Genomic DNA, 25,498 nt, shown 5'->3' with positions numbered 1-25,498 from the left:
CTCGGGATGACCACGCATAACGAAAAGAATTTGCATGTTGCTAGGGATGACCATGCATTGGATCAATTCGGCCGAAGGAAAAGGTGAATTCGCGTGTAGCTCGGAAAGACCACGCATAGGGGAAAGAATTACATGTTGTTCGGGATGACCATGTATTGAATGAGCTCAGTCTAAGGAAAAGGTGAATTCGCGTGTAGCTCGGGATGACCACGCATAACGAAAAGCATTTGCATGTTGCTCGGGATGACCACGCATAACGAAAAGCATTTGCATGTTGCTCGGGATGACCATGCGTTGAATGAAGTAAGTCTGAGGAAAATGTGAATTCGCGTGTAGCTCGGGATGACCACGCATAACATAAAGCATTTGCATGTTGCTCGGGATGACCACGCATAACGAAAAAATATTTCATGTTTCTCGGGATGACCATGCATTGAATGAATTCAACCTAGGAAAAAGGTGACCATAATGCAACAATATGATGTTCTGTCAAATGATGAGCGCGATTATGTTTAATTAAATTGCTGATGAAGCCAGTGTCTCAGAAAATGAATAATGCACGTAGATGGTATTCCTGTTCCCTCTCAATGGGATTATTTGCAGTCAAAATCAATTGGATTGCTTAAACATAGACGGTATAACCAAGGTATAACATGTGGTAATAGAAAATATGACGTCATAGCGTCTGGGTACATTGATGTCAGTCGCTCTCTTGGGAATAGCAACTGCGCGAATGCTCTATGAGCCGCAGTTGATAATCATGTTTATTTTAACAGTATTGGTATGAGGAATTCAAAAAATCATACAGCGAATCGGGACTGTAGTTGATAGAATTAAAATGGATTTTTTTTTTTATATGTGATGCCTGGGATGGTTTTTTTCTAAATGTTTCAGCATATCAGCTGCCGTGCAAAAATGTGGCATCATTATTCCTCAATTATTCACTGTTTTTAACATTTTTTTATATGAGAGAAGAGGGGAGATGTGTGGTATGGGCCAGCCTATGGTTTGGGCCAGCCTAAACAGCAGCTGTCATTGCTGTACTGGTGATAGTCTCTATCCACTCAAGCACTCAACACAGTTCTAAGTAGGCGCGCAAAGTAATCGGTTGTGCATTCACAGTGCGCAGTATGCTGGGTGATTGTTGGGAGCAAGTTAGCAGATTTCACACCCCTAACAGTTTTTCAGCACCCGAAAAGTAACTTTTTTAAGTTGTTCATTTTATTCGGTAAAATTGATATCACGCGAACCAAAAATTGGCGTCTCTCAGATAAATAAGTACACTAACTTTCAATACGCAAGACACCCATAAAATCATCTTAATCTTAGTTATAGGGCCAGGTTTGCTTAGGGGGTGCATATTACTCACCTTCCCCTACGTTTTGCCCCCAACAGTTTTTCAACACCCGAAAAGTAACACTTTTTTAAATTGTTGATTTCATACGGTAAAATTGATATCACGCGAACCAAAGTTGGCGTCTCTTAGATAAATAAGGAAACTAACTTTCAATACGCAAGACACCCATAAAATCATCTTAATCTTAGTTATAGGGCCAGGTTTGCTTAGGAGGTGCATATTACCCCACCTTCCCCTACATGACCGCAAAACAATCACCCTACAGCTATTTGACTCGGTTTTCAGAAATCAATCACTTGTCACTGGGGCTATTACCTTTACTGCACTCTATTCCAACTGCGGAAGATGTGAAAACTTGAACAAATCGAATGAGTTCCCACTATCAAAGCAATTGCTACTATACAGTACACTCAGCGAAGTAAACTACCGGAATTCATCAAAATACCTTATGAAATTTAGTCATAACTGTAAAGTATGGATGCCATAAGAATACCTTATGAAAATTGAACACGCTTATAATGACCTAATTACATAAGATAAACTTATGAAAAGAGCAGAAAAATCACAAAATGATGCAGACTGGATTTGATCCATGAACGTCGAGATCACTGAGCTCGTGCCCAACCCACGCGGCTATCGACGCTTGAGAATATCGTGTTGCTAAATGTGTATAAAAGCCAAACTGTGAGTCGATTCTGCGTCATAGACCGACCTTATGAAAATCGTTCTAGCCGTTATGAATTGTTTAAAGGCCATTTCATAAGTTAGACCTTATGATAATCTTAGGTTTATTTGCCTGAGTGTACAATTCGTAATACTGATAAATCCACAAACAGCAGCGATATCATTACAGCTAGAAGCTGTAATAAAGAAACTGTTGGTATACCAGCATGGCTTGTCGGATGTAAACATTATTGTCAAAACAAACTTTAAGCGGGACATATAGCTACTACACAAGTACTTTACAGTTATCTATCTCTGTGCTGTGAAATTATTTGGGTTGCTTTTATTGCACTTTAATCCAACTCCGGAAGATTGGCCGGAAGATGTGCAAATCGTATAAGAGTCCCAGCCAATAAAACAGCTGCTTCTATATAGTACGTTGTGCAATGTTACCAAATACACAAAACAGCAGCGCTTCGTAACTGTTTAAAGAACACTCTTGCAGCTAAAAGCTGTGACGAAGAACGTTTTGGCGCAACCACACAGCTTATTCAATGTAAACATTATTGCGTTTGACGTTTCACAAGCTTTTGCAGAAAGATGAAGTTGGGTAAGGTTTCTTGTGGCACAATTATGAAGCCTTGTCTGGAGTTTCGTGTTCCTGACATGCTGCAAATAATAATGCTGAAAAGAAAATATCAGAAGAAATTTTGATATTTCCAGGATGCTTTTCAATACTGGCTGTGCAAGCACTAGAATAGAATAAAATAGAAATAGTGACTTTTTAGTGACTGACTCGAAAATAGTGACCAAATCACTAGAAAGTGACTCACTACCAAATCTGCATTATGCCTTGACTAACTGTTAAAAACCGTTGTGTCCGTATGACGTGCAAGGATGTTAAGCATAAGCGTAACTAGGTCTTAGGTTCAGGGGGGGCTGGGGTGCAAAGTCATGTCGATAGAGATTTTGTTATACTCCGAAGATATTTATCGCCTGAATCTGGTGATTTGGCGACAAACATATCTAAAGGTCCAATCTGCAAAAGAAAGGCTTTCTTTGGTCCGATTCTCTTTAAATTATTATGATGTCACAGTGGACATTTTGACAGTTTGTGATGTGTAAATCGAAAAATGATTGTTTTATCTTCCTTCCGACGCAAGAAGTAAATCCAAATTTATAAATACATAAATACAATGTAATAATCGAAAGAGAGGAGACTTAAAAAGAGCCTCTTATCTGCACTTAGGACCTTTAAAAATGTTTGGCCAGAATTTTGTTTCCGGAATGGATTATTGTGGAGGGCGCCTGGCCTCCCTTGGCCACCACCTATTTACGCCAATGATGTTAAGATAATTGCTACTTTGAAATAAATATACTGCCGTGAATCGCATATCTGTCCCATATGCATAGGAACACCAGCAAAGATGGGACTGATATGCTATTCACGGCAGTATAGGCTTTACTCAAGTTGGTCTGCCGTCATTTTGTTTCTAAACAAAAAAAAAAAAACTGGCTCGGCGAACGAAATTGTAGAAGAGATCGTAGTTGTGATGCTTGGTACGGGTGATTTAGAAACGTTAAACGCATTGAAACTGTTTGGTTTGTCGTTATTATAGTGGAAGCCTTCATATATAGGTAAGTAAGATAATGTGAAACTTATTATTTAATTAAAAAAAAATATAATTTCTTCCAGATAATGGCTACTCAGTTGACCTACAAGGAAGCTAAGGGCCTAATACTGCAGCCGTTCCTAGCTGAAAATATGAAGCGACAACGAATAGAGAAAGACCTGGGGCCTGTAGCATAATGAAAATTTTACTAATATTAGTGTTGTAGCTTGTATTTTGTAATATCTTGTTGGATAAAAATCCTACAAGTACAAGTTACAAGTCTAATACAGTAGACGTTCGGTCGGTGCAAACGGTTTAACCGCAATGCTTTATAACTGCAAGTCCGGTAAGTGCAACAAATTTGCGGTTATCGCACCGCTATCCGTCAAAACGGTGCGCCAAGTTAGCCCAAATGAACAATCGAAAGAATTTGTTGTTCATTTAACGTCAATTGATGGGTTGTTGACGCCTATCTGACGTTGCAGTTATCGAATTTTGTTCGCTAACTGAAACGTAAACATTAGTATGGGACAAACATCAAATTCTCGCTCCAGTTGACTTTTTCGATTCCATTTAGGTCTCATATGAACTGTGCAAAATTTCAGCGCAATCGGTGAAACTATAATTTAGCGCAAGCGGTTCAAAGTTTTCATACGATTTACTATGGGAAAAGTTACACTTTCAGATAAAAATTCCCAGAGGTCGCCCCTTGTCTCGTTAATTCAAATCGATGAACGCTACTTGTAGAAAAATCCTTTTTGAAACTTTCCTTCGAAGACCGCAAAACAATTGGATGCTTGTGGAAAAAGTTATCGATTTATTACCGATTAGTGATTCAACGAACGGCTTTTTGTTTTGTTTTATCAGCAGCACTGCTGCTGCCGTTGCTGCATGGGGTGGTGGGTGGCATCACTAACGAGCCTGGATGAAACAAAGAGGAGAAACGTCAAAATTGGAACAGTCGATCTAGTGTCATCCCCATAGTTCCAATCGAGCAGGAGACCTGTCAAAACGACAAGGATTCTCCACTTTGGTATACTCGAGACACTTTAGGCATCACCACCTCCAGAAACAGCAGCAGCCAAGGCAGCAGCTACAGTGCTGCTGATAAAACAAAACAAAAAGCCGTTCGTCGGATCACTTATCGGTAATAAATCAATAACTTTTTCCACAAGCATCCAATTGTTTTGTAGTCTAAGAAGGAAAGTTTCATAAATGATTTTTCTACAAGAAGCGTTGATTGATTTGAATTAACGAGACAAGGGGCGACCTCTGGGATTTTTTGTTTGAAAGTGTAACTTTTCCCATAGTAAATCCTATGAAAACTTTGAACCGCTTGCGCTAAATTATAGTTTCACCGATTGCGCTGAAATTTTGCACAGTTCATATGGGACCTAAATGGGATCTAAAAAGTCGACTGGGGCGAGGATTTATTTTTTTCCATACAAGCGTGTCCCATACTAGTAAACATGTTGGAGTTATCGAACGTCTACTGTATTATTATTAGAAATTACAAGTGTTTGTTGCATAAACAATCTACAAGTATAAAATATTAGCTATGACTTGTACTTTTGATTAGGGGTCGTCCATAAATGACGTAGCTTTTTGGGGGGGAGGGGGGTGTTTGTGATTTTGTGACGAAGTGTGACGATAGGGGGGTAGGGGTTTGTGATATGCTACGTAGCTTTCTATTAGGCCTATAGAAAAAAAAATCATAATTAACCCTCTAATACCCAACCCCGCCTTTAGACGGGGTATAGTTTGAGCATTTTTGTAATTTTTGTTTCGTGGGAAATCAAAATTTTTATATTTTTGGCTGATATTTAGGACTGTTTTGTATACCTCAAAATGGTTTTTGGTGTATTTTAAAGCGTATTTATATTTTTAAAAAATCATTGAAAAATTTATGTTTGGTCACCTTTTAGAAGTCATTGTTTATTTTGTATTGAATCGCTACAATTAACATATTTTAAATTTTTCCCAAACCATTCTATCCTTGTTTAATAGTTTAAGGGGATCGAATACACTCTAAAATTATTTTCCTTAAAATTACACGGAAAATAAAATTTTATATGAAAAAAAATTAAAATAAAAATATTTCAACAATAATCATAAAATCTCAAAATGTTTTCATCCCAAAAAATCCGTGCCCCAAATAGGCTTCCAGAAAAAATATAAAAGTGTGGGGATGTTCAAAAATAAAAATTAGAAAAATCAAAAACTGAAATTCACGAAATCGAGAATTAAAAAGAATTATCTTCCAAATCATGTTTAAATCGATTTTAGATGACGAAAAATGATATTTAGAACAAAATCAAAAATTTGGGTATTAGAGGGTTAATAAACTTTTACTTGCATTAAGTATTAATTGTATGATTTTTTTTCCATGTAAATAACAAATAATGGAAATAAATGCCGGCTTCATTTCATAAGACATGCAGCTATCGGACGCAACAACTGTATCTGAGAAAGTGGTTTTGAAGTCCTGCGTAAAGAATAATAGGTATATTGTGTTTGCAGACAAAAATCAATTTCGCTGAAATGCTTCTCAAGACCAATAGTATGCTGCTTGATATAGAGGGCACTGCACGCCGCTAAGGTTACAAAGGAAAATTTTTCTAAGCTTTTGGCATTACGGCAAGATTCCAAGAGTTCCTTATATAGTTTCTACAGGACTTCCTCGAATAATTCATCCAACAATTTCTTAAGGAACTCCTCTAGCAACTTTGTAAGTAATTTCTCATTGTGTTCTTCATAGGTTTCCCAAACAGGAGAAGGATAACATTTCCACAGGAATTCCTACTGGGAATCCCAGAAAAAAAAAACTTCTGAAAATATTTCAAAAGGATCTGGAGGAATCTCAGAAGAAATCCTTGAAGGAACTTCCAGAAGAATTTCAGAATGAACTCCTGGAACAATCATGACAGGAAAAAGAGAAATTTCAAAAGAAATTCTGTGAGGAGGAGTACCTGGAGCAATTTAGATGAAGCTTTCGGAGAAACCTTGAATAAACTACTGGAAGAATCTTAGATGGAGATATTTGTAGATTGTCAGAAAGAACTCCTGGTTTAATTTCTGAAGAAAGCACGGAAGAAATAATTGAAAGAATCCCGTAAGGAATTTCGGAAGCAATCCCGTAAATAACTTTTGGGGAATCACAAAAAATTATCAGGATATAACTCCTGGAATCCAATAAGAAACACCTGGAGGAATCACAGAAATAACTCCTGGGAGGGTTTTGAAAGAATACCGGAGGGGTTACCTACCGAGATCTTGGAATGTATATCTGAGTGAATTCCTGAAGGAAGCCAAGAAGGAACTCCTGGAGGAATCCCAAAGGGAACTTTTTTAGGAAACACAGAAAGAAGTTTTGATGGAATCTCAAAAGAAATTTCGGTTAAAATCCCTGTAGAGATGTCTAAAGAAACTGCTGATGGAAGAGAGGAGAAAAAACCTTGAAAGAACTCCTGAAGGAAACCATGGATAAACTTTTAGAAAAACCTTAGAAAAAAATCCTGGAGAAATCTCTGAAGGAGCTTTTGGAAGAATCTAAGAAGGAACTCCGGAATGAATTATTGGAGGGATCTTTGAAGGAATCCCTGAAGGAATACAATAAGGAGGAATACCAAAAAAATCCTTGGAGAAATCCCAAAATAAACTTCTCTAGGAATTCCAAAATGAACTGCTGTAAGAATTTTAGAAGAAACTCCTGCAGTGTCCTTCGAATGTCGTGGTGAATTTTATTCAAATTAAATCAATTTGATATTCTTAATAGATTTATTAATGAGCAAACTAATATCTTCGGAGAGCTTCTAGGCTCATATGGTAGCAGAACGATGGGTGGTTTATTGAGTCATTAGCTTTGGTGATAATCTCCACTGGTTGCACCTATAGTCTTGATGTCGGCGATCTGAACCTGGCAGTCGGCAATGTTGCTTGCTATTGTTGTTTTTTCATAATATTCTATTAGCATACAAGTTAAAATTGAAATCAGAGCTAAGTTCGAGTTTTTTTTTTACATGAAAAATTTGTTGAGGGGGGGGGGATGCTTAACAAGCTACGTCATTTATAGAGGGGGGTGTCTGAATTTGTGACGAAATGCTACGAGGGGGGAGGGGGGTATTAAAAATCGCTCAAAAAAAGCTACGTCATTTATGGACGCCCCCTTACAAGTCTCGAAGGTCTTGTAAAATAATTTACAAGTTAATTTAAATGTTTGCAGAATTCATATTCAGTTTTTGTTGCGATTGCAGGAGGGGACTGACGACCGACTCTTCCAGCAGAATGAAAGACAGCATATCTGTCGATGATCAGCTACAAAGCTGTATAAAAACATTTATTAGGTTTCACATTAAAAACACTACTTACAAATTCGGTGGGACATTTACAGAAAATAGTTGTTTCCGTAGTTCACACATCTCCTCCTTAGCAATGCTACTTTACGTCTGTTATTCTATATATATAAGTGTACATCTAGTTTAGTATTATTTAGGGGTGTCTATTTAATATTGCGATGTAAGTTTAAATTTAAAATGCGCTGTTGTGCGCAACAGTTTTAAATATATCGATTTACCATTCTGATGAACTCAAAAGATATTATTTATCTAACATTTCAACCTTAATTACAGTTTTTGTCGATTAAGTTTAGCAATATGTATCCATCGGTATTATGTGTTCAAAACTAATTGAGAGATAATTGTGTTGATGTGCACGTCATTTTGTATACAAAATATAATTTCTGCTGAGTCTTCAAAATCTCCAAAGTTTCTAAAATACTCATCTTGGATTGGTGGTTCTTTGTGAAGTTATGTATTATGGTCACTGCACCAAATCGAAGTCGCGACTTTAACCACATCTCGTGAAGTTGCAGATGCGAAATTAATTTGAATCAATTGTTTGTATTGCGCATCAATAAGCTAATTAAGAGCTACAATAAGCATTAATCGGAATCGACTTGCGAGATATAAAAGTAGGTTGTAAGAGCTCATTTTTTTGCATACCAGATCACTTCGAGTTTTAACGAGAAGCATAATATGTACTAGGCATATTGTTGCTTAACCCTCTAATACCCAACCCCGCCTTTAGACGGGGTATAGTTTGAGCATTTTTGTAATTTTTGTTTCGTGGAAAATCAAAATTTTTATATTTTTGGCTGAAATTTGGGACTGTTTTGTATATCTCAGAATGGTTTTTGGTGTATTTTGAAACGTTTTTACATTTTTTAGAAATCATTGAAAAATTGGCGTTTTGGTCACCCTTTAGAAGTCATTGTTTATTTTATGTTGAATCGCTACAATCAGTGACGGCAATTGTCAAATTACGGTCGTCTGCACCGACGCCCAGCGGCGCCATCGTCGTTGATTTGTTTTTGTTTTGATAGTCGTCTTGACAACCCGAGCGGCGTTCTCAGAAATATATGCTTTCGAAATTCTTTTGACCGCTGTCTGCTGAACTTCAACCACCTACTGATACTCAAAGCACAGACAAACAGACGTAACACTCTGATAATTCCCATCGTTCACCAATTTAACGGTATTTTTCAAAATTTGATAGTTGGCCAACTGCCCAACCGTGGCGCTCGCATAGTTTTTGTTCGAGTTTGATGTTTGCTCACTACCGCCACCTAGCTGGTGGTCGGCCAAACATAGTTCTTTTAGCATTGGGCGAATATGTTTCCGTGACTATTATTTGAATCGAAAATTTTTCAAAGTGTTACGTCTGTTTGTCTGTGCTCAAAGTCAGTATTTTCAATTTCAACTGATTCGTTTTAATTAAGCACGATGCAGAAGCAAAAAATGCAGTTGTTTTGCATCACTCACGAAAAGTAACTATAATGCATTGAATTAAGGTAACATATCGGTATTTGCATGCCTAAAACCACAATAAATCAATTCCAAATTGAAATATTCATCTTCGAATTCGTCGAGCTGAAGTTCAGCTGAACTGAACTTCAACTGCAGTGGATGACACCACAAGACGCCGCTTTCATTGTCTCGTCTCTTCTTTGTCATGTTCATTCTCGGCCTCGTGTCTATGGGTAACTATGTTTGTTTATTGGTGTTCGTTTTCGCACAAATTGAACATCATTGTGCTGATTTTTTTCGACACTGGCTACAATTAACATGTTTTAAATTTTTCCCAAACCATTCTATCCTAGTTTAATAGATTAAGGGAATCGAATACACTCTAAAATTATTTTCCTTAAAATTACACGGAAAATAAAATTTTCTATGAAAAAAATTTAAAATAAAAATATTTCAACAATAATCATAAAATCTCAAAATGTTTTCATCTCAAAAAATCCGTACCCCAAATAGGCTTCCAGGAAAAATATAACAGTGTGGGGATGTTAAAAAATAAAAATTAGAAAAATCAAAAACTGAAATTCTCGAAATCGAGAATTAAAAGGAATCATCTTCCAAAACATGTTTAAATCGATTTTAGATGACGAAAAATTATATTTAGATCAAAATAAAAAAAAAAAATGGGTATTAGAGGGTTAACGTCTTTCTTTATCCATTGCTTTTCAACCAGTACTATGGAATCTTTGGGACATTTCACCAAAAATCTTCGGAATCTATGAAGTTACTTTTTAACGAACATCCTGTTAACTTTTTTTCATTTTTCTTCCGGATGTTACTTAAAAAATGCAGAAAATAAACAAACAGTAACTGCCATTTCAAATTAATAGTGAACTGTCGGATGAATTTTGACAGGTAAATAAACAAAAACAACTTGTATTTTCATGGTCACTATTGTAATATTATGCTAATAATATTAGTGGAAAATTCAACCTTTATGCAACACAAATTATTAGCACTTGTAATATTAGTACTTGTAACTTGTAACTTGTAGCTAATATTATTAGCCCGATTATGCTACAAGGCCTTGGTAAGTACCTGTTGCTTTACACCACATTTTTTTTATTAATGGAACTCTTTTTCTTAGAATCTTTCGCCACTCTCAAAGACCTTACGCCGAATTTGCTACGTGGTATCCAAACCTCAACAATGTGGGTTTCGGTATAAAGACATGCTCCCAAAAATTCGAATTTATCGAAAACCACGATGATAGATTGGTACAATTCAAGGTCCATTTGTCCAAATAAAAAAAAATTACTGAAGATTTTAGCAGTTTTTCGAATGAAAAAAAAAAATATGGCCCAAAGTAACTAAGTATAAAATATTTTCAAGTTCACGCATTTAAATTAGCACTTGACAATTCCAGGGCTGTTACAAAACTGTCAATTTGGCGCCGAGGTCATCAAATCCGCGCCAGTACTAAAACATATGATTTTGAATACTGAAGCTCATAAAAAGCCTGATTTTTTTCATTTTTTCGAGAATGTTTTTTGTTGCACTCCAGATGAAGATCATTTCTAATGTCAAAACCGATTTTGACTATTATTAATCCATGCAACTTGCACATCAACCAAGAAATGATGCAAACAGGTAAGTTTTTTAAATTGGAATAAAAAGTTTTGAATAAATAGTTCTTTGATTGCTGGCCAATCAGGGTGACTACTATTTTACGAGAATGGAATTTCCTGTTCCCTGAAACAGTTCCAGAAAGGAGAATTCTTGGCGAATTTTTTGAAATAATTATAACCAACATTATTGTAGAAAACCTGCTATAAAATCTGTAGTAAGTCTCAAAACATCGTTCGAGAGAACTGCAAGAAAATTTTCAGATTTTTTTGTGAAGATACAAATAGAGTAATTGATTTTAGCGTAATCCATTGATAAAATAAATCACCAATTACAATAGGAATAAAATCTAAGGTTGATATTTGTTTAAAAGGAAACATTTAATAAAAAATGTCAGGCAAATGTTCTCACCTTTGAGCAAAAAGTATGTAGAGAAGTATTAATTTATTAGAAATGTAAAATAAGAGTTTCTGTCCATACCACACCCTTGGAAATTCAGTAAAGATTTCAGCAAGAATGTCCTGCATAGGATTCCAAAACTTCATGTTTTCATGTAAAAAAAATCTCCACAATTCTACTAAGAAACCCTTGCTTGCTACTCCCCTCTCAACAGCTCTCAACGAATGCTCCGATTGGAAATCAAAGATAAATTTTACCATGACAACAGAAGTTTATTTTTAGGATAATTCTACCAGAGTTTTTAACAAAAATCGATTCGACAAAAGATCTACAAGCAACACAGTCTACAACTACAAGATTCTTATAATTCAATCAAAAGTTTATCCAAAATTTCCAGTGACGTCTTTTTGCAAATTCCATAAAAAACATATTTCAGAATTACCAAGAAACTCTAGGAATTTTTGCAGAAATCTTGCCATGATTCAGTGTTTGCGAACCTCAGACATTACCAAATAAGTTCCGTCCAAAACATTCTATCCAAAAATTTAGTCGGGTTCTGTCTTCAAGAGGTTGACTACGAAATTCAGAAGAAGAACTTCTCTGTTTTCAAAAATTGAGCGTTTAGTGCAGTGCAACTTATGTAGCACTCCAAGCTAGCGACTATTAACATTGATTTTACTTAATCACAAAATTCATAACTCCAATTTGGGAATGTTCTTTATTTATTCTGATTGTGTTGAGCTACATGTCTACATATTTAATGTAAGTGCATTTTAAAACCATTTCCGCAAAAACCGCGCCGAAATTAGCATAAACGCGCCAAATCCGCGCGAAACGCAAAAACCGCGAAAAACGCAAAATCCGCGCCACCTGTAACAGCCCTGCAATTCAGTTGCAAAAAGTATTAGGGTATGAGCATAGACTAATTTCAAGACCTCGATGTACCAAAGAAAACGATCAAATTTTCGGTGACCAGTCCGGTACCCAATAAATATTCATAACCGTGTATTTTTTTCCGTGTAAATTGCCTTTTGTGTAAATTTTATTTAGCGTGTTACACTGATCTGACAGCTCTGACAGTAAGGGACTAAACATAAATTACGTAAAGTGAGTACCAAGGATTGTTCACAATCTGCGAACTTGACTGCGAAAAAAAATGCGACCATGACGCCGCTGGTATGAGTGCCCTTAATATCTATCTCATGATGATGATGATGATGATGATATTGTTCTACCATCTATAGGCCTTTTCATTTGACGTCTTCTTCTTCTTCTTCTTGGCGTAACGTCCTCATTGGGACAAAGCCTGCTTCTCAGCTTAGTGTTCTATGAGCACTTCCACAGTTATTTACTGAGAGCTTCCTCTGCCAATGACCATTTTGCATGCGTATATCGTGTGGCAGGCACGAAGATACTCTATGCCCAAGGAAGTCAAGGAAATTTCCTTTACGAAAAGATCCTGGACCGACCGGGAATCGAACCCGTCACCCTCAGCATAGTCTTGCTGAATACCCGTGCGTTTACCGCCTCGGCTATATGGGCCCTTAATTTGACGTCTTAAATCAGCTGATTTTTCAGGCCTTTGACAGTTCTCCTATGAAAATGACAGTTTAGCGCTTGCGCCTTTGTTCGGCGGTTGTAAACAGTGGCATACACGAACCTGTCAGCTGAAAAGGCCTATTGTAGCAAGGCAGCTGCCTATAGCACTGGAATAATCTGAAAAGCGATTTGATCAAGATTGTGCTGTTGTTAGTGGTCAGTCATTCTCCTGTATGAAGGGCCGAAAATTGGCCGAAAAGGGATGTGCGGACCCGCAAGCAGAGACACTTGCGCGAAACCCGCGTCAGGGGAAAAGAATCTCCTTCCAGAAGAAAGTTCTCACGAACAACTGCAAAATCAAGCCCTCAGATGACAGAATACTCCCAATAGATGGGGGTCGAAGAGCCCGCCCTCAATCCACGAAATGTTAACAACAAGGAGGAGGCAGTTCCAAGCTCCTGTCCAAATCGTTTCAATCGGGTGCCTTGATGGTCCCTCCCTTACCCAATACATGATGAGATATGTATATGTAATGTATGACAGTGTGTGTTGTGTATGTTTTGTTATACATTTGTTTGAAAAACAATCATAATCATGATTAATAAGCATTTTTAAACAAAACATTTACCTGATTACTCCTGAAATAAAATGTGGATTATGTATGTATGTAGGTAGCCACCATCCTAGCTTGAGTCTTGCTCTGCATGCAGTTCCACTTAACAGTAAAGATAAAATTTCATTACCACTTTGAATTCAACATACCGCTGTATGAAGGGCCAAAAAGGGGTGTGGCGGACCCGTAAGTAGAGACTCTTACGCGAAATCCGCGGGTTTAAGAGAATCTCCTTCCAACAGTATGATCCACCAACGTGAATAATGAAATTCACATTACTTGTCAAGCTTTCTACGGGATGGTTTGTTATAAGAAAGGCGCGTCAAATCCATTGCAACTGTTGGGATAGAAGAACCCATCTACCAGGATGTTATAGTTATTTCTCACCACACTCCGGCTGGCAATCCACTCCGTCGTACAGTTACAACTTCAATGATGCCCTGATGCACCCTCCCGACCCCATACAGTTATATGGTTATATAATGATTTGAATATAATATTTAAAGGAAATTTATGATGAAATATAATCTTGAAATATGGTATAACCAATAAAACAACTCGAGCCTCAAGCACGGCCTGCTACGACCTCCACATTTCATGCTTGTTTTGCTAAAAGATATTCTAATCTCTGGAGTTCAAAATTTAGATACACATACTCTTCTAACCGTAGCGGGTTTACATAATCAACCATATTTAATGAACTTCTTTGAAGGTCGTTAGATATTGTTAAACACAAAGCCAGAAGTCTTAAATCTATAGAGACAAATGAATACCTAAATAATTATGTAAGTATGTTAAAATTAGGTTGGTTCATTTTCTACACAGTCAGCTGATTGAAAATAAAGATATGCAATCAAAACTATGTATAAAAAAATTACTCGGTGATAATAATGAACAACTACTGTACTACTGTCGAGCCTCTCTTGTATCTCGTCTGTATGAGTATTTATTGCTGGCCAGCAACAGCGACCGAATGATGATTCGAGCTTACAAACCTATAGACGTCTGTATGTTCAGCAAAACAAGCTTTAGCTACATGCAACTGTAGTGGATAGATACGGTATATTCATATCGAAGCAAAATAAGCCGGTACCAGTGAGGAAGAATATCAATTTTTTTGAACCGTCAAACCGGTAGCTGTCTGCGTTCGCTCGGTTGGCTGCGGATTCCATTAGTCGTACGATTGTCGTGCAGAGTGCTATTTGAGCAAGTTTCAAGAGTCGAATCAGGATCAACATAATGGCCAGCATTGGAAAAATTTTCGCTTCCCGGACGTGTACCTTGGCTAAGGCCGCCAAAGCCAGCAATGTGCGATTCTATTGCGCCGGTAAGTGGAATCATTTTGCTCATTTATTTTCCGTCAATTTTGTTCAATTTGATCGAACATGGCGATGTGATGTAAGATCAAAAGTCTAAGGCTACTGCGCCTTCTTATGTTAGAAGTGATAAGATTTTTGTAAATAACTTCAAAAAGAATGCAAGCATGCATGATGCCATGTTTTTAATTGTCTCAGACATCACAACATGCGTTTATCTAATCAATTTCAACAAACCTAAATGATTACATAACCAGTGCCTAAGCCGGCAGAAACATTAACGTCCGTGTCAACTTTTCTTATTGTGTTGCACTGTTCACCGAAATGTATTGTAGCCTACTGTGCGGGTTGGAATTGTTGGATATGGGATAATATCTTATTCAATGCATAAACATCCTCATGATCGTATTTATTCTTGAGGTAGTCTCATACCCATAGAACTACAGTATGACCCATAAAAATAAATAAATAAAAATAAATAAATAAATAAATATAACGTTGAACATATGGATGTCAAAATCGTCCACGCGCCAGAGGCCGTTTTTTAAGGATATAATTTTCTTTCAATTGCTTTCAATCACATTCAATCAAATTTTATTTTCAAAATAGTACTTATATAGCTGGATAAGGTCTTCAGGAGTTCGTTGCTTCGTCGGACAAGAACGAAAAAAAAATATTAACTTATAAATTAAGAGACATTTTCTGAAAATTGAATTATTTGACAAATGATAATTTTTAGAAAATATTACGTTTTAAGCATGAAATTGTTTTTAAGTACACTGTGGTGCATAATTGATCGGACAAACGCCGATTTCATACAAAATGGCCAAGTTTGAGATGCTGTAACTATGGTTTGTTTTGGTGGATTGAGCTCAATTTTTGACACGGAACTACGAATATGCTGAATTTTGTGTATACAAAGTATAAAATGTTTTCGTTCACAGGTCTGGGCGTGGCAAGGCGTTGAAAATATTGCAAAAGTGATCGGACAGCGGCACGCGTGTAAATCAAAGGGGTACCGCTGTCCGATCCAGGGACGTACAATTTCGTTTCAATGATACACTTTCACGCAACATTTGAAGGAGTCACTTCAAGTGTTTCATACATTTTTCTAATGACTCGGTCGTTAAAAAAAACTTTTCCACTCATCGTAGCACTCGGTAGTCTCCCACCCGGTCGCATTGCTTGTGCTTCACCCGTCAGAGCATTAGTGTCTCACTGGTGCGCGCTAGTCTCTCAATGGTTACGGGCCCCGGTTAATTGGATTTTAGTGGTCGAATTTGATATCCTCTTTCATAAAACATAATTATCATTCTATTGGCGTGCACCACTATTTAAAAATGTGGTTTAAATAGTGTTTTTAGCATGTTGAAGTATTTCAATGACTCATAAATGAAACGAAAATCCAAGTGTATCATTCCATGTTTCATACACACTTGTTTCTGTAGCAGCAACGAACGAGTATGTTGCTGGGTGAGAGATGAAGCATCACAGCAGTCCGTTCGCATGGGAAACGATTTGCTACAGTCGTCGTACGTCATGTTTTCCTTTCGAAATTGCACGACCCTGGTCCGATCACTTTTGCAATATTTTCAACGCCTTGCCACGCCCAGACCTGTGAACGAAAACATTTTATACTTTGTATACACAAAATTCAGCATATTCGTAGTTCCGTGTCAAAAATTGAGCTCAATCCACCAAAACAAACCATAGTTACAGCATCTCAAACTTGGCCATTTTGTATGAAAATCGGCGTTTGTCCGATCAATTATGCACCACAGTGTACTTAGTATTTGTACCTATCATAAAGGTAGGTTTATATGCCTTCATCGACAAAAAATTGTTTTGAAAAATGTTCAAACAGTGTTAAGTTTTTTATTAATTTATCTTAAATACTATTTTTAATATGTAGCACCTTTTTTAGTTTTGGTTCCTAAACATTTGAAATTATTTTTAAAATATTTTTCTAACATGGGCGTATTAAAGAGTACATATTTCTTCATGGTTTCCATGTGTTTAAAAGTTTTTATCTTAGTTCATTTTGCTCTGAAAATTAGAGGAAAACTTTGTTTTATTTAGAAATTGTTAACAATTGGGGTCAGAAGCAGAGGGGTGTAAGTGACCAAAACTCGATTTTGAGATATTGAACGAAAACTTTGACATCTTATAAAAAAATCAACAATATTCGAAAAAATTTGGATTCGCTCCGAACACTCTACTATCAAGTAACTCCACCATCTGAGATGGAAACAGACATTATATACGCTGTTTTTTTGCAGATAGGAAAATTTGATTTTTTGGGTTAGTGTCACTTACACCCCTTTACCACCAAACTGTTGACTTACACCCCTTTGGCACCAAACAAGTTCTCAATAGGCCATATACTCTACATGTAGACTCAAGTATTACTATGAATAAAATTGTCCCTAAAATGTTTAAGGGCCTGTTCATAAACTACGTAGACTTTGAGGGGGACGGGGAAGTCTGGTGAAAGTCTACGGTCCTTACAAATTTCGAAAATTTGATATGAACAAAAGTCTACGAGGGGGGAGGGGGGAGGGTCTGAGGTTGCCAAAATCAAGTCTACGTAGTTTATGGACAGCGTCTAATTTCGTTTTAAATGAATAATGCAAGCAACCATGATGATGTGGAAGAATTATTAGAAATTAAGAAGTATTGAGAAATTAAGAAAAAGCCCTAAATTTAACCCTAGTGGGATGTTGGGATTATGACCCAGGCTTTCTGAACGAACACTGCGCTATCGTGATGCGTCTAGCGTAACATAAAACCTTAGTGACCATTTTGTCGGATCATTGTTACGTCAGTAAGGACCTACAATTTAATCATCATAGTATTTTCAAAAATGTAAGTTTATTTTATTTTTAAATGTAAATAAAAATACATTTAAACCTGATATATTGAAAAGCTAAAATTTCCCTGGGCTTGGATTATATCTTCCAGGAAGCTTTGATTTCAGGCATGTGGTCGATGGCCTTTGCAGTAATGATTAGAATAGCTGAATGTATAATCAATGGCAGGGGCGTACAATTTCGTTTCAATGATACACTTTCATGCAACATTTGAATGAGTCACTTCAAGTGTTTCATACATTTTTCTAATGACTCGGTCGTTAAAAAAAACTTTTCCACTCATCGTAGCACTCGGTAGTCTCCCACCCGGTCGCATTGCTTGTGCTTCACCCGTCAGAGCATTAGTGTCTCACTGGTGCGCGCTAGTCTCTCAATGGTTACGGGCGCCGGTTAATTGGATTTAAGTGGTCGAATTTGTTATCCTCTTTCATAAAACATAATTATCATTCTATTGGCATGCACCACTATTTAAAAATGTGGTTTAAATAGTGTTTTTAGCATGTTGAAGTATTTCAATGACTCATAAATGAAACGAAAATCCAAGTGTATCATCCCATGTTTCATACACACTTGTTTCTGTAGCAGCAACGAACGAGTGTGTTGCTGGGTGAGAGATGAAGCATCACAGCAGTCCGTTCGCATGGGAAACGATTTGCTACAGTCGTCGTACGTCATGTTTTCCTTTCGAAATTGCACGACCCTGAATGGCAAACAATTCTGTAAGAATCAGATCTCCAAGTCATCTGATATAGTTATACTGATCATGACGCTGCATAGTATATCGAACATTTGTCGAAGTCATTTATGTGCCGGGAAAATATAATTCCAAGTTGGAGAGAATATTACAAACTGAAGGAGGGTAATAGGCCCAGTCAGACCCCTGAATGGGCAATGTGGGTTAGTTTATGGGAATGCCATTGAAGGTTTGTAATATTCTCCGAGGCTTTCGAAATCCAACAGGGCGCGTCCCCGGGTTGCGGATAGGGGGAAATGGGAGATTTTTCACATTTGTACTGTAATCAGCCAATGTGGTATTATCTCCTATGGTGTTGTAGTGCGAATGAATGATCTCATTCTATGGGAATTCGAACCTTGTAATGTATTGTTTATCAACTTCAATTTTCTAAGCTTGATAAGGTTTTGAAGACAAACATGAGATGAGAGAATTGCCTAATAGGAAAGTCACATCAGCAAAGCTTTTACATATGCAAATGCTATCCATGGGGTCATGTCTAGCATTTAATATGTATGGCAATGACTGATTCTTACCTAGCAGGGGTACTACAAGACCACGCGGACAATTCGATTAAAGGCTTAATTGGGGATAATATATTTTCCAGAACTGAAGGGACATTTTTTCCGGGGTGACTGGCGAGTCGGAGAGGGTAGAAGTTTCCGTTTGTTATAATTGACAAAATAAACAATCGGGCGCTTTTTCTTTCTATGACTTGCTTGGTATTTTGTGGATTATTGTTTTTTGGTTTTGGAAGGTATGCGATTCACTATTGAGCCTTAAAATTATTTTGCATCTGAATAGCATTGATATCGTCAAGTCTGCACCAACACCCTAATCCCACACCAAAATACCCTTTTCCTATCCCATGGCGTTTATGTGGTCAGCAAAGACTATTCAGCCATTACCCCTCCTTATCATCGGCTTTGGACTGACTTGCGCTCTCATTGCCCCACCAAATGCTGCAAAATGAAAAAATGAAAATGAAAATGATATATTGAAAAGCTAAAATTTATAGTAAACCGGCTGTGCGGCTTTTTGATACACAGCTCCATAGAGAAGTCCCCCGTTATGTGTATTGGGGCCTCTTTTGCCAGTTAATTTGTCAAGTTGTTTAGAATCTTCCCCGGCTCGAAAAAAAAAACTGGCATGCAAATGTTCACGCCAATCGTTTCAGATATTTCCGAGTCTATAAGGATAATACAGACAGACAGAAACTCATTATTAACCCGGGAGCGGTCGTGTCGTGTACTGAGTACACGCGCCATGAAAAATACACGCTTGTGGTATACAACGTGAGCGTGACTTCGCTGCAGGTAGTCGAAGACGCGACTGCTCGAGGGTTACATGTATAAATTGATAGGCGTGCGCTACTAATACATGTTTTATCCTTCCAAATTATGGAAATCGCCAACAATACGATTTAAAATCTAATGATTTATCATACGGATTCTAAAACATAGCCTCAACGACACCATACAAGACGTAATGATGCACTTTTAGTGTAATACTGCGTATGTAAACTCGTCCCTGACAGTGGTTTACAACGAGTATATACTGAAATTTGGAGTTTAGACGTCTCACGATTTCAAACGGTAATTTGTTAACTGCCCTTCGTTTCATCCGAGTTTGGCAGCCTTCTTTTAGGAGAAATAGACCTAATTTTCCATAGAAGAAGACTGCCAAACACAGCCGAAACGTCGGCTAGTTAGCAAAGCACCGCTTGAATTCGTGAGACTGTACAAAATTTTGGTAATCAAATTGATAACCTAATTCTGATCTTCACGATCGTCATAAAATCCTAAATTTGGGAATGAGCAATTGTGAATAAAATGCAGTGTTGTAATTTTAATTGGTACATTATCGTCATTCGTACTCACGATGTGCAACGAAAAGAAGGTGATATTGTCACTTTTTTGTGTGAAAAGTTCAGCAAAAATATCAGTCAATTAATTTACTATCGATGTTTGCGGCTAAGCCAGTCGAGTGAAAGTTTTACCTTATTCCAAAAGCTAGACTTTGCAAATACTGGCGTGAGTGAGAAATAGATAATGAGAAGGGCAAATGACGAAAAGTTAACTTCCTCTCTCAGTAAAACTCGAAATTGTGCAATACCATACTGCCATTATTAACATGAGAATTTAAATTGATTGAAACAATGTTGAGCAATACTTCATGAAAATATAATAAATTACTTACACCCCTCTGCCTCCAAACAAATCTCCTCAACGGTTAAGCGTCATATTTTCAATCAATGTTTTAATATGCTCAAACATTTTAAAAAATTATGGGTCTTTGGCAACAATCAAAGCTGATCTCGTAGAATCACGTGCGATATTTATCTCAATTTTGAATTTTTGGTCACTTACACCCCTCTGCCTCTAACCCCCTCTATAAGGTATCCCATATACGTAACCAATGAATATTTTGACAAAAAAATTAGAGATCCTGTATGACAATGACTTCCTTATTGTACATAATCCAAAAGAGTTTGATTCATTAGGATTATTTCATTAAAAATCATCAAATACCGCAAAAAATGGAATTTCGCATTTTTTATGGGTCATACTGTAGTCTATGTCCATACGGGCCCCACGCTTTTAGTAGTGTCATTTGATTTTTCATTACTTTTGAGTTAACGTTATGATCGATTTCAATGTACCGTACTGCCCCCACTCGCATAACAGACCCATCTTTGCTGGGTTTCCTATTCATATGGGACTATCATACGAGTGGGGGCAGCGTAGTCCGGGATAAAATTGATCATTTTTTTTAGATAGATTCCTTGCACAAGTAAACGTTACATTATTTATGTTGTTAAAACATGTACTTGCCCTCTTAGTACGTGTTAAGCTACTTTAGAGAGTATTCCGAAACGTTTAAAAGTGTTAAAATAGGAGTTGAGGGGGAAAAATTCGTTATTGATATCGTCATCATCAAAATATTGAAATCATTTTTCTCGTTCAAAGCATAATTATTTGTGATGACAACATATTCACTGAATCCAGGTGGAAAATGCAATACTGTGAATACATTTTCGTTGCATACAATATGTTTTGAACGAGAAAATTGCTTTTGAAATGTCAATGATGTTGATGATATCAATGACGAATTCTTCAACTTTATTCTAATTTTTGATTTTGATGATGGACAATTACCGTTAGTGTTAAAAATGCCCTTAAATACTGAATTCGGGGTCTCTAATTTCGAATATGTTGCTCTTATAATTATTGTATACAAGTTTTGTAGTTTTTTAGTTATTTTAGGATTAAAGTCCATTAAACCATTATGAACGCTTAAATGTAGGCTATTTATAAAGGATTGAAGCACTACCTGTAATAAATCGTCTCTTTGAAAGAAAAGGAGCACTTTCATTTATAGTAACACTTTTTATTTATATGTTTATGAAACTCGTTTTTCAAGAATTTCATCATTCCGTAGCTAAACAATAACAGGCAGGTACAGTAAATATCGGACAACAAAAATGCACCAAAGCCGTTTTCCCATACAAACTTGTCAAATTTAGAATGTCATACCACAGACAAACAGACGTAACACTTCTGCTTCAAAACGGTTTGGCACATGCATTTAACGATCAATTCAAATGTCATTTATGTCGAATTCGTTTATTTGCACCGCCTGCACCGCTTTGTCACCGGGTGTAGCAAACTTGCACCGAAACCGTTCGTTTATTCGCAGGTACTGTTCTGTTTTGACACCCGATTGGCACCGGTGCAAGAAAATGCTACACCCAGTTTGAGCGCGGTGTAGCAGGTACAAAGCTAGTTTTACCAATACATGCATATCGCTGAACTTGTATCGTAGTTTTGTTTGGGTAGGAATGATGATTTTCTCTTCGGCATTAGGTAAACAGTTTTCTTGGATATTCCTTTATTTTGAAATGTTTTAAATTTGATCGATGATTATCACGTCTTTCAACTTCTGAGGAATCTTCAAGATTTATCGGTAACATGAAATTTCAAAGACTTGATTCAACGTATATTTTCCCCATCACTTTTTTTTATTATGGCAAATATGTGGATTACTTTTAATGATTTCAATAATCAGAATTTTCTGCCACATGTTGATCTATTAATTATGAAAAAAATGACGTAATAAAGTTTTGATAAGCCCAGAATCGAATAAAAATCTATCAATTAAAATTGGACTGAAATATTACTGAAGTAACATTTTGTAGGTACAACCAGTTTCAAAAACAATAAATTCTATTTTTTTTCTTACAACAAATATTGAATTTTTGAATTACATAGAAAGTCAAACAAATGTCACTAAAGGATGGTTGAAGCGTTTTTAATATGAGTTGCGTTTCAATAACGTTATGTTTTAAAAAGCATTTATTTATTTTCCTTTTTACGTTGTAGCTAAACGTTTTCTATTGAACTGCCTTTAACATTTTCTGTGTTAAATTTGTGCCCGTAGATCGTTTATAATTGTATGTTAGCATCCTTTTTTATTAGACAACGGAAATGGTTAAATTCTAAAAAGTTGCTTCTAATTTAAAAATTATGATATTACGAGAATTTGAAGAAGATAAATAATGTGGGATTGTTAAAACATTGGATAACAATTTTCAAGTAACATTTATCATTACAAGTTTATCATGTACAAGTGGATTACTGAAAACTTTTAAAAATGTTAAATTGTATATAGAAAGTAAAAAATAAAAATAAATAAAAATAATTTTGTTCATCACGGAAATCATGAAAACATTGATTATGTTTATTTTTGATATCATTTATTGTTTTCATTGACGCTCTTACGCGCTCTTACTAATACCATCAAAAGCTGCCAACAAATTGCACCGAAACCGTTCGTTTTTCCGGTGTCAATTGCTACACCGGTGCAGTGCACTGTCGGGAATAAACGAATTCGACATTAGTTTGCGCGATCGTTCCACCAGATGCGCTAGTGTTCGGACGCTTTGACGTTTGCCAGTGTACACGTTGCTGAATGATGCAAACGAAAATTACAGCCAATTTGTGTAGTAGTGTGCATGTCAGCAAAACGTCAAATCGAAATCCATCATGGCCGACAGTGTCGCGCGCGGTTCTATCAACAGGTGGCAGTATGCTCAAGAAAATGACACCGGGCAAAAGTTTTTGATGAATTTCCTCTAAGAGTTACGTCTGTTTGTCTGTGGTCATACTCAGCCATTTCTTAATCGATTGGTTTCATTTTTCTACGGCGAACTACAAAACACTGCAACTTTTTAAAACGATTGAAAAAGTTGGATTACGGCGATTTTTTAAAGTTTTACATGGAAACGAGTTTGTGCACTTCAAATGACGTTTGTTTTTTAAATTTTCAATACTTTTTACATGGACTGTTATGCTATGCAGCATATAAGTTTATGAACTTTTTAATCAATGCGCCTTGAAAAATGGATGATTTATCATTACTCATGCAGAAAAATAAAACTTGTACAAAACAATAAAACGCATGGTTGATTATCAATCTGAGAATTTACTTACTCTAAATTTATATTTACTTGTTCTTAGTTAGAGTTTATAGATAAAAACAACCAATTACCATCATTTCATATAACGTTAGAAATTTCATTTGTTTCTACGAAATGGATATCACAATCATGGCCCGGAAGCATTCACACATCTTTAAAATCCACCACTCCATCTTCCAAGTGCAGCTTTTGCCGTGATAGAATGACGCATTAATCATTAGAATGACAGTTCAAAGTTGCTGCAGCTGCAAATCGAGTATTATGGCGGCAAATTGTTGATTCAGTATTATCATGAATTTGATGTTAACTAAATAAATGAAAAAATGACAGTTCAAATTTATCTTTATGCGAACTTTCAATGCAGTTTAAGAGAATCAAAATAAGGAAATTTCGATTTCCGACTGATGTTTGGATGGAGATTCAGATTATCCGATAATCTGGATACACTTAAAGAACCAAATTGGCGATTGAACCTATTTTTTATTTATTTAAACTTTGCCGTCTGAGAAAATTTACCCTATTTAAAATATGCTCCACTTAATAGAAATTTGTTTGATTTATTCCGTCCCAGACATCAATTTTGATCCTGGTTTATTTCATGTCAAAGCACAGCAAAGTCACAGTCAACAATTTAATATCAAAATTTAATTAAATTCGGCTCGCTGGTTTCGGAAATATGTATGACAGTTCAAAAATTAGTTGTCCAAAATAGTAGTAATTTATGTGAACGGTTCTAGCTTCGCGAAAGATTAACCGATCGAGCACAAATTTGAACCAATGATACACATATAATAGGTTGACAAACAGTCAACATTTGAGAATTTTTGATGCACTCTGTAACTACAGTTTGTGTAACTTTTTTTGTGAGAAAGTAAAGTTGCCTATCCCAAACATTTTGGTAAACCCCTCCTACTTATGTACTTACATTTTATTTTTAAATCAGTGTACAATCATGCTTATACCTAATGCTCGTGACCCATGGCATTAAAGGAAATGTTGTCAGAATGTGGCAAATTAGCAATCGATGGGTATTTAAAAATATATATTCAAGATAGTTGAAACTTGGAGATAAATTGAACTGACTCTGGTAATTACAGCAGTTTTGATGTGTTCTGTGGGCCAATTTGTATAGAGTAAAGTGGGACAAAAGTTCGAGTGGGGCAAGAGTTTCTTCTGAAGTTTTTGAGCTCAATTCAAATTATTTCTTTGGGGTGCCAAGATTTGAAAAGCATATTTCACACACAGTGGGGCAAACGTTCGAATTGTGGGGCAAGAGTTCGAATCATGTGGCAACTTCAGGAATAATCCCAAAATTCTTCTTAATGTACATATTATCTCTACAAATGGAGAAACTGATAAGATAACTCGATCGTATGAAAATTTGCCGTTTTATCTGGATTTGGCGACAAACTGCTAATTTTTGGTGTGGGTAATTTACCCTAATTTGGGTAAAATCCAAATCGAACTTTAAATGTTAATTGGTTTCAGG

At 36.4% G+C, this 25,498-nt stretch overlaps 1 protein-coding gene across 1 annotated transcript in view; it reads left to right on the top strand.

Annotated features, from left to right (window-relative positions):
* Positions 1 to 14,715: 14,715 nt before the first annotated feature.
* Positions 14,716 to 25,498, top strand: part of LOC109402267 (probable enoyl-CoA hydratase, mitochondrial) — a 34,970-nt gene continuing 24,187 nt past the window's right edge. Inside the window, exon 1 of the mRNA XM_019674916.3 lies at positions 14,716 to 14,938. Coding sequence (XP_019530461.2) covers positions 14,851 to 14,938 — 88 coding nt within the window. The 5' untranslated portion in view covers positions 14,716 to 14,850. The remainder of the gene's footprint in view (positions 14,939 to 25,498) is intronic.

The sequence above is a fragment of the Aedes albopictus genome, chromosome 3 (genome assembly GCF_035046485.1).
Source record: "Aedes albopictus strain Foshan chromosome 3, AalbF5, whole genome shotgun sequence".
Classification (NCBI taxonomy): domain Eukaryota; kingdom Metazoa; phylum Arthropoda; class Insecta; order Diptera; family Culicidae; genus Aedes; species Aedes albopictus.
Note: the sequence above shows the minus strand (reverse complement) of the source record. Positions and strands in the feature narration are given on the sequence as shown.